This window comes from Malus domestica, chromosome 17, assembly GCF_042453785.1.
Source record: "Malus domestica chromosome 17, GDT2T_hap1".
NCBI lineage: Eukaryota > Viridiplantae > Streptophyta > Magnoliopsida > Rosales > Rosaceae > Malus > Malus domestica.
In genome coordinates, this window is record NC_091677.1 from 8177369 (window position 1) to 8188326 (window position 10958).

The 10958-nt window shown below is 36.5% G+C and overlaps 1 protein-coding gene and 1 long non-coding RNA gene across 3 annotated transcripts; one reads left to right on the top strand and one right to left on the bottom strand.

Moving 5' to 3' along the window:
- Positions 1–5386: 5386 nt before the first annotated feature.
- On the top strand, positions 5387–7925 carry LOC103404826 (uncharacterized). Of its 2 annotated transcripts, XR_011578120.1 has the most exons (3): positions 5387–5553; positions 6732–7245; positions 7477–7925. It is a non-coding gene; the product is annotated as an uncharacterized lncRNA (long non-coding RNA). The 2 variants fall into 2 exon arrangements; XR_011578119.1 differs by lacking the exon at positions 5387–5553 and having other exon boundaries at positions 6231–7245.
- Positions 7926–8742: 817 nt separating this feature from the next.
- On the bottom strand, positions 8743–9695 carry LOC103404827 (aquaporin SIP1-1-like). The gene has a single exon (XM_008343794.4). The coding sequence runs from the start codon at positions 9567–9569 to the stop codon at positions 8847–8849; it is 723 nt and encodes a 240-aa protein (XP_008342016.2). The 5' UTR covers positions 9570–9695; the 3' UTR covers positions 8743–8846.
- Positions 9696–10958: the final 1263 nt, after the last annotated feature.

A 10958-nucleotide genomic window follows, 5' to 3' on the forward strand; every position in this document is an offset into this window, starting at 1 on the left:
AAAAGGTCATATGTCACGGCTTAGAGAAGTGCTACACTTGTGATGTCATTCTCTTTAAAATGACAGATCATGGTCCAAATTGGAGCTCAAATCTGTAACACGTGTACTTTGTTGTCGAATGTGTGCAGTGTCCAAGCTAATCATCAATCTGTTCTTCAACATCAACTTTTGTTTTTGTTGGTAACCTAGGTTAAAAAATAAAACCAAAATTGACCATTAGAGATCACTCGAGAGCTAGCTTATTAAGTCCATGAATATCATCCAAGAAAACTAAGCAAATAGAGTCAACTGTGTATATATCAGAGCCTCAAACCAATTGTCGGCCTGCCTGCCTCCAATCCAACTTTCGAAACAAATTGCGAAAAAAAAAAAAAAATATTGTTGAGCCAACTAATTAAGTTAAAGACCCATCACTGCAACGTGTTCGGACTGCAGCCTCACAAAAATAACTAAGCAAATTAAGCACATAACCAAATGTTAGGATTTTACAAGGCTTAATTAGATTAATTAGTTATAAATTTTCTTTAACTACTTTCTGTTAGGATTTTACAAGCAAAATTTCAGGTGTCATCCTGGATTGCTAAAACCCTTTTCGAATCGAATTCCGAGATTGATTCTGAAAATGTTTCCAAGGCATTCCAAGTATTTGAAGTTTTCGAAAATCATGAAACCCAACAAAGAAGATATATGTATATTTGTGTTCTGTGTGATTCTATTGATTATTTGTATATCTAATCTTCTACGACTTGGGTCTTTGGTCTTTCGGTTGTAAATTATAATCCTTTCCTCTATTGATAATATTGTCAATTTTCCTTTAAAAATGTGAGAACTACACAGAAAATGAGTGTTGTGTCGAGACGAGAGAGTAAGCAATGTTACGCAATTATATATGCATTGCTAAAGCCATTGCTCTAGAAAGCCAATGCCGCCCAGCGAGACGGGCAAGTCCCAGTTACGGGTGTAGTTTCCACTTGCACTCTCGTGTATCGTTTGGTGCTTAGAAAGGCATACCCTCGGACATAACGGGCTAACTCTACACATAATATTCCTAAGGCACATGCCCCAAGGTTTTTCATCTTCCTCAATACCTTTATTGCCCTCGTATCAGAAGCCCACATTACTAAGCTTGACAAACTAAAATCTCAAGGAATTCGTTGATTAAGTGCACAAGTTAACTATGGGTCCGTTTTCAATGGGAATTACATTTATAAGAAGAAATTGGAGTGTTTACTGATATTTGTACAGCTAATTAGTAATTAGTTGGTTTTCTATGGCAACTGTGCCGTGCAACCCAAGAAAATTTCAATTGAATACACCTCCCTAAGTTAGATACCCCACACTATAACGTCTTCCTACGGAAATCTCCCAAAAATAACTGAGCGAATCAAGAACTTAACCAAATGTTTTAGGAGTTCACATATGCTGCTACATTTATATATAGAGGGGGCGTTATGGTGCGTTAGAGTGGACTAAAACTGGACTCTTTTCTTGGATTGCACGGCATGGATTGGACTGCTTTGGGGTTTGATCTACGTCTTGGCAGTGAGAATGAATGGTTACTCTGACCCAAGGCCCGTCTTCAAGGCCTCAACACTCTTAGGCATCTCAATATATAGCTTGCGTTGACTACGCACCATGGGGCATTAACTGTCGCCATATACAACCAAACTAGTTTTTGATTTAGTAATACTTATATTTCAAATGTTGGTAGAGATCCTCAAAACATTTATTGGCCCAACATCGAGTCACAAGTTCACGTTACTAAGGGCTGGTTTGGTATTGTTGTGCTTTAAAAAAAAGCTGCTGTGAGAATAAGCGGCTGTGAAATAAATCAGCAGAGTGTTTGGTAAACTTTTTTGTAAAAATGCTTTTGGAAAGAAAAAAAAAAGCAATCTGATAGTGGGTCTTTTCATTAAAGGAGCATTGTAGCTCCGTGTGCTTTGAAAAAAAGCCAGTTTTCCAAAGCTGCAAATAGCAGCTTTGGCTTTTTCCTTTGATTTCAGCTTATTCTCACAGCAGCTTCCAAAATAAGCCCTTTTTTTTTTCAGTTTACCAAACACTTAAAACCCTCACAGCTTTTTTTCATGGGTGCTTTTTTTTTAATCACCTCAATCCCAAACCACCCCTAAGCTCAGCAAACTAAAGCCCACACACGCACTTTTTAACTGACCAAATTATGAGTAATATGGAATTTACTAAACAAAAAGAAGCAAAATTATTCCATCACTAGAATTGAACTGAAAAGTAAAAACAAGGAAGAAAAGTCTCTAGTGCCTTAGCTTTTGCCGTCGGGTGCTGATGCCATATATAATTGAGGAGGCAGCATTCACAAAACACATGCCCAATTGGGTTGGTTCACATGCTCTTCAAACCTCAAGACATGATTACTTTTTTACCACTTTGAAGAGTTCTTAGATGTGTGCTCATGGATTGGAACATGTAACTCCTTTTTTTTAAATGAATAAAGATTAAAAAAATGAACGGTTTTAATGATGAAATTTATACAATAAAGATAAGTTATTCTCAAGAATAGAATGAGAGATGCAAATATCATACATCGACGTTTAGGTCTCAATGAAAAAAATTATAAAAAGAAAGAAAAAGGCTGAGAGAAGTATGAGGGGTTGTTCAAAGTCCATAAATTCACAATAGTTGAGGCAAACTTTTATATATTGACATCCTCAGTTTAAATTATCTCCACGAACTACAAGCATCCATACTATCCTAACCCTATTTTAAATTCTGTCATGTGGTCTTGTCCTTTTCTTGGGGGAAAAAAATGTTAATTAGTGAATGCGTATATGACAGGGTCAAAATTTAAATAAATTCTGTTTATTAATTGTCAATATATTTTTACCACATTGTGTTTCATCCCCTTGGAATCGAGACTATCCTTGTGGGCAAATAAATCTTTTGGAAATATTCTCCCATTTGCGAATAAAATCAACGATTGGAATTATTCAATTTATTAATCTTCATTTGAATATTAATTCTTCAAAAAATAATTTGAATTCGACATCGTTTAATCATCTAACGTGTCAAAGAAATGGACGGAATTTATCATGAATGACTAAATATCTCTCATTGAAATTGTTTTTTGTAAAGGTGATCTTCAAATAAAGATTCAGATATTGAACGATTCAGATATTGAAATTTATATAGTTAAGATACGTTATTAGCAAGTAAAAAATGAGTTCATCACCCAAAGAGAGAATGCAAAGTGTTATCCTCAAATAATCAAACGCATAATCTCATGTGTACGGCAATAGCTTTGTATATAGTTAAGTTCTTAAAGGTATTCTCATAATGTATCAAAAGTACTGTTATCAAATTTTCACCTCTCAATAGCGTCACCTTAATGCAATAAAACGACTTTTAATTAAAGTAGTTAAAATTATTTGCTTACGAGATTATGTGTTTAATATTTATTTTAAAAGGGTCATAACTGAAAGCAATTAAACTGTCTAATAAGTAAGTGACTTTGATCGTCCAATACATCGTATAATCTTTTTTATTATGCAGGGCCGGTCTAGAGATTTTTGAGGTCCGGGGCGACGTCAAAAAAATTGCCCTAACTTCATGTAAGAAAATTATTTATTTTCACACATAAGACATCGAAAAAATTATACTTAGAAAAACACTTCAAACTCAATAATTTAGATACACAGAAAGACTAATTTATTTTGTATTGAGAGAGGGAAACAAAAAAAACTTCGGGCTTACAAGTAGATAGATGATGAGTTTTGTTTTCCATCTGAACTTTGAATGTGTTTTTGAATAAATTGTGAGATGTTTTTTTTCTTATTTACTAACCTTGTCAATATGGGACTAAAAAATAATGATGTTTTCGAGTCTTTAATTGATATGTATTATTAATGAATGGGCAATAAATTAAACATTTTGATGATACGTCATATAATTTGTAAAATTGGTCTACGTATTATTCTTTGTTGAAGATTAGACTTGAATTAAAACGAATATTTAAAAATAACAACCCACATAGCTACTAGATAGTAACTAAAAATAAATTAACAACCAAACAAAAAATTGTAAAAATTGAAAAAAATAAACATGCACATAGCATTTCGAACTTAGGATCTCTTGTTAATTTTAAACAACAAAAATCATTGTTTCTAATTAAACTTCTTGATCCTTTAACCAAATTTTATAAATTTATACTCTTATAAAAAGAAATTTGTAAAAAATGGAAAGTAAATAAGCACACATGGTGTTTTGAACCTAAGACATCCTCATTATTTTCAAATGACAAACCACCACTTCTAGTTAAATTTCTGTGTCTTTGAACCAAATTTTATAAATTTATACTCTTATAAAAACATATATAAATATATCACCCTAATTTTTTTGGGCCCTAGACGGTCGTCCTGCCTGCACTAGGCCTGGGCCGGCCCTGTTATTATATATATATTAGTAAGCATGCATATATGCTATGCATATATTGTTGTACTTTTATGCACAAACAGAAGCGAATTATAACAAATACAGAAGCGAATTATAACAAATATATGCTATGCATATATTGATGTACTTTTATGTGCAAATGGAAGCGAATTATAACAAAGTATCAAATATCAACATCGTAGGCGAAAGCTAAAACAAACAATCTCAAACTAACACAAGAGATTTAAGTGGTTCGGCGTAAATCCTAAGTCCACGGGCGAAGCACTGCGAGCAATTTCACTAAACAAACGGAGATTACAAAAAAGTGTTTAAACTTTCACAACCCAAATCCCACAAATTACAAACCTTAAACCAAACGAGTAGAGTACTCAAACCTAACAGAAAAGATTCTCCCAAATTGCTCTCTTAACTCACAAACTCACAAGTTGACTCTCACCAAATTGTCACACGAATGAGCCACACGAAATACACTAACCCTAAGGTCCTATTTATAGTGCATAGGACTTAGGTTACAATAAAAATCCTAATAGGAAGTAAATCCAAATCATAATTAAATAGGTAATTAATAAAATCTCTCCACTAAGGAAACCAACTAAGAAGTCAAAATCCAAAACCAAATAGAACACCAAAACTAAATAGGTAACACAAACCTAATTTTTTTGCATCATCCTAATTTTCAGCTGTAGAATCCAACATATATTAAGCAATTGACGACATAATTGTCATTCTTCAAGGGAGGTTGACAAAACTTATTTTCTTAAATAATAGTATAAATAAAGAGGTCGTGAAACATTACACACCGCATGCATGGCTGGGATCATCAGCGTGTAAATATTCCTTCTGTGTAAAGTAGTGAGAGCTCAAGATCCACTCAGGGCCAGGTTCAATGAATCTGAAAACATTACCTACTTTTTTTCTGTGCTGATTATTATTTAAACATTGTTCATGGTCGGATTAGACGTCACAAAAACAGAGAGAGTTGGTGTATGCCTGCGCGCGATCTAGGGATTTCAGAACATTGTTCCTGATATGATATGTATCATGGCCTTTGCTGAAAGCTTCTCGATCTCAAACTGCTCCTGCTTATAACTACCTCTCCTTCTTCTTCAACCTCTTTCCTTGAGCTCCATGGTACGTTTCCTCTCTCTCTCTCTCTCTCTCTCTCTCTCTCTCTCTCTCTCTCTCTCTACACACACACACACACATACATATATATGTGTGTTCAATGGCGAATCTAGGATTCTAACTTTGAGTAGTCCTAACCAAGGGACGTTAAGCGCTAGTCAGGTAGCGGATTGGGACGCCTATGCACCTAGACGGGGTCTAGGCGACAAACTAGGTTGAATAGGCATATTTAAGTCAACTTACTATGCATCATATATACAAGTAATGCCTATTTACACTTACACAAAAAAAAAAAAAAAAAAAAAAAAAACTATACTTGTATTGAGAATTTGAGATTTATTATTCAACATAGAACTTACCAAAAAAATAGAATTTTTGCTTTAGTAATTTAATGAATTTGATGATGAAAGTGCAAGCGACTACAAGCTCATAATACATTACGAAATACATTTCAGAGGTCGTATGAATTTATAGGAATTAAAAATAATAATATGTGTCAATTACATATGGTATAAAAATATTGATTAAGTAATACACCATCCCTTTGCTAATTGAAATGCTAGGGTGGCATAGACAACAATTTAAACAAAAAAAAGCAAAAAAAGTGAGAGTTGGACAAGTCGGAAATGAAGAGAACAAGTCTTTATTCTTTGTTATAACCAAGGTTCAAAAATAGCAGAGTCATGGTGATCTTCTCTCTTCCATCACATGTTGAATCCGCTAGGTGGTCCTTAGAGATTTTTTCTTTAGACGTACGGTGGTCCAAGAGTGGATCCGCCCCTGGTGTGTGTGTGTGTGTGTATGCATGTATGTATGTATATATATTCGTGCCAGATCAAATTTCCTTGTTGCTTTTTGTCCGTTATGCACAATCTATCTGGGTTTTGTTGTTTTCTCGTGTGTTTTATTTGATCTCGTATTCGGATTGCTAATTTTTTATGAGAAAAACAGTGTTCTCTTAATAATGTTTTTATTATATATTATTATTAGAAGCCAGTGATCTTTCAAGGGTTCTAAAATAATCCTTCATATTATTACATTATAGTCTAATTCTGGTTTTAAAATGTAATACTATATATTTCTTCCTTTTTGCCATTCATTATATAGTCTACAACATACATTGTTCCAATGGGCTTGTGGAAATTTGTCATGTGATTACAAATATGCATATCTAATTTGTTCAGGGGAGCTGAGGATGTCACGGGGTGATTGAATTTGCACAAAATGGTTGCCCCGTTCGATATCTTAAACCCGATTTCTGGTAGCAGTGTTCTTGTTGAAGAGGTCTTGAATGTGGCTTCATTTCAAGGCTTGGATGTAATTGGAGCTTACTGTTGAAATGGAACCAGCAAATAGCAATCCTGGGCAGCCAAGACATACTGCACCAATTTATTGGAAATGCTTTCAAGTTCAAGCCACGGATGTGGCTGCAGTTTGCATTTTCCTCAAGAATTTCTGTCAATGTTCAAGTCAGGTAATATTATCATGCCACTACTATTGTTCTGTCAGGATGAAAGGGAAGGGAGGAGGTGGCCGGAGGAAGTAAATAAGGGCAAGGAGTGTAGGCTAAAAATAGGAGACGTCGAAGTTAAACAAGAGTCAAAGCTCCCCCATTTCAATGAGAATTTTCCCAAGTTAGAGTGCCCATCTGCACCATGGTTGGGTTTGCTCTTCACTTATTGGTGCCACATTTGCCAGGTAATAAGATATTACAACATAGTTTAAGCATTGTATCCTTGATCGTATCCATGCTGACTAGAACAGTAGGCTCATTCGTTTGCACCTAAATTCAAATTAATGTCCATAATTTAGATTAGATTAAATAGAATATCGTTGGAATAAAATTAACATGATTTAAGTACTTAATAATTTGGATTTTTGCTACCCATTAATTAATTATTTGATGTTATATTTTGATAAATAAAATAGGCTTCGGAAGAATCACATGTTGACTTGGATGAAGGGCAGATGGTAAGCACTCATGATCAGATTAAGTTGGCCAAGTTCAAGCCAGATGGTGACCTGACCATCACATGGAACATGCAAAGCAAGAATGGCAGTTTACATTGTCCTCTTTTTGTTGACCCCCCTATGATCATGACCGTCAATCATCATCACGGTCATGATCAATTCCACATGGATCTTCTAGTATGGAACACTAGGATCTCTCTCTCTCTCTCTCTCTCTAGGGAGTTTCTATTTTGTTCTACTGACGAGTTCCCCTTAGCAACTTCAAGTATTTTCTGTTCATGTGTAATAGTGCACTTGATCACACAGTCTACCCCTGTTATTTTTCCTCAACTTTGATAAACATTGGTGGCAGTTTGTATATTTCCAATTTTATTTGATTTTGTGAGCAACATTAATCTGTTTGATTTTATGCTTTAGTTTGCTGATTTTGGATTTCCTATAATTTCCAATGTTTAATAAAGCGAGCGAGATGGCTTTCCTTTAAAGTACTGAATGTCCTGAATCTTCTTATTAAAGTATATAAATATCAACAATACTCATTTCAAATCGGAGATCATTTAGTCATTCAAATGTATAGAACAAAAATGAAACTCTCCATCCAAATTGGGTTTCGTTTCCATGGTAACTCCTTTGCATTGATGCCTGCAATGAGATAGATGGGAATCATGCTGCACCATTTGTATTTGTACACAAATCCTTTTAGATTTGTCAATGCCATGAATCAATTCTGTATGTCTGTAGAGGATTTATCAGAAACGTTTCTGATGCTGTAGTTTGGTTTAATATGCCAAAAAGCAACCCTAAAAGACGCAAAGGGATGCAAAGCGAAAGGATGCCGGATCACTTCTTCCTGAAGGAATCTGGGGGGAAATTCAAGTTGATCAAGCATAATTCTGTGCTTCCATTCTTAAAGAATCTCTCTTTGATTTGATGGTTAAATGTGTACAACTCTGTGTTTCCAATCTTTTAAGTGAGAGATGATCACTTGGTAAGTTGTGCATTTTGTGCCTTTCTAAACAAGTTGCATATATATATATATAGGAATATGATCAAGGGACAAAGATTTTGACAAATATTGTTACACTTCTTCCCAATCTTTAGATCTAGTTTAATCTAGCGGTCCCTAAGTAAAACTTAAATTGTTCTCGCTAAGAAATGAGTAACGAAATCAGTATCAACATCGAAGGCCTTCATAATATTAAATCTACAAAATGAATCCCAAAATTCACAATTGTAAATCATTTCATTCATAAGAGAAAGAAAAGAGAATCACAGACACCATAACTATTGAATCAAATATCTGCATTAACCTAATGTTCTTTTCTTTTTCAAGCTTTCTTTTCCTTTGGTACTGGTGGGGGAAACAAAACCCTAAAAACCAAAGCAGCTACAGTTGCTCCAACAAAGGGGCCAATCCAATAAACCAAGAAAAGCTCCCAACTGTTGTGCCAATTATTTACATACGCCCACCCAAAAGCATTGGCAGGGTTCATGGAAGGTCCTGTGTACCCATTTCCGGCGACCACCAATCCAATCGTCACGATCGAAAGCATCCATATCTTCACAATTGGATTTCTAGGCCCTCTCAGCATAATCACAAGCAAAGCAAAGCAAAGAAGACAAGTCATCACCCCCTCAGCTATAATACCAGTATACAAATCCACTTTCAAAGAAGGCCCTCTAAGCATGTGCTTGTACTTCTTTGGCATCACTTGTAAAATTGCCTTGGCGCCACCTACTCCGCCGGCCGCCTGAGCCGGGAACCGAACTGCCATGGAGAGGAGAGAAGTTCCCGGGTTGAGACCAGCAGTGTAGAAACTGGCGGTGGTGGAGGGGTTGAAGCTGGCACCACCCAAGAGCTTGCCTATCAAGCTGATTGTTAAAATCAGAACTGTGGAAATTATTGTGGTGATGAAAAGACCTGACAAAGACCTAGCTTGGATGCCAAGAAACGAGGCTATGATGGATGTGAAAACTCCCATGCTGGGTGCACAGAACACCCACATGGAGGTCAAAATTGCATCTCCTGCAGCTGCCTTGATCACCCCCATCTTATCTTTCTTTTGCAGCTTTGCTCCTACAATTTTTCTCTGTTGAATCTGCTTTTTCTGACCCGTATATATTGGTAGTGCGTCCCACCAATGTGGGAAAACAACATGTGCACTGCAAATCTCAGCCGTCCAATAAACTAGAAAAGCACTTATCAGATTGATTCGATTGGTAGAGCCATGGTAGAAAGCACTTGTGGGCATCGTTCACCAGCCGTTCTCCTACCACTTGCTTACCTACCAAAAATATTGGAATACACGAGCAAAACGTTAACCTTTTTAAATTACGAGTGAGGTGGCTTTGAAAGCATGTATAAATAATTGACCCATTTTGTTTGGTTGGACGTTGACAGAATTGTGCCCGTATGCATAGAAAAAGGATAGGAGTCTTTGATTAAATTGTGCAACATGTTTATACCATATTTAGATCTCGTACAAATACTCGAGGAACTTAAATGTAATTATGTGATAAAGGAATGGGCACATATGTAATAAGTGAGGAGTCATTATTCTATAAAAGGACCCCTCACCCTCACAATTAGGGGAGGCCATTTCTGAGGCCAATTCCTAAGGCTCCTCACCCCCTCAAGCTCTCACTCTCAGAGCTCTCTCTCTCTCAAATAAATACCTAATCAATGTGGACGTAGCCCAAACCTTGGGGTGAATCACGATACATCTTGTGTTATTTACATTTCTTGCAGATTCACAGTCGGATTTACGTTGTTCCAAGACCTCCGGTTTTCTGCATCAACATTTGGCGCCGTCTATGGGAATTGATACGAAAAGTTGTGTCGGTTCTTTTTCATTTTTTCACCTCCGCCGTGAACCTGCAAGATCACAGAAAACTCAGAAACAGAAAAGATCCAAATATCAAACACTCATCAGCTCTCTCTCTCTCTCTCCTGCTTTCCCTGTCTGTATTTTGCTCATTTTTCATCAGCCCAGTCCTCCATCTTCTTCTTCTTCCTCGTCAAATCAATGAGCTCCCATTTCACTTGATTCTCTGAATCTCCAACTGATCAGGTGAAACTCTAAGATGGAGTGGACGACGGTCCAGGCGTGGACCCAGAAAATTGAGCAGTCGCGATCGCAGCCTTATACTGTCGAGAGTATAAGTTAGTTTCTAACTTGATCGAGCTCCGAAACCCCTCTCGTGATCTAGCTCGCCACCACTCACTGAAATCCGCTCGAGCTCTGCGCCCCTTTATTTTCTGCCGCACCGGAAAGACATGCATAGCCGACCGTCGCACAACCGGCTATTCGGCTCAACTTTTCACTCTCGGATTTCAGCTCTCTTGCTCGCCATGGTCGCCATCTACATCGCCGGCCGATTGTGGCAGGATGCTGCTTATAAGGTTTATTTGATTCAGAAGCTGGATAACAGAAATGGTC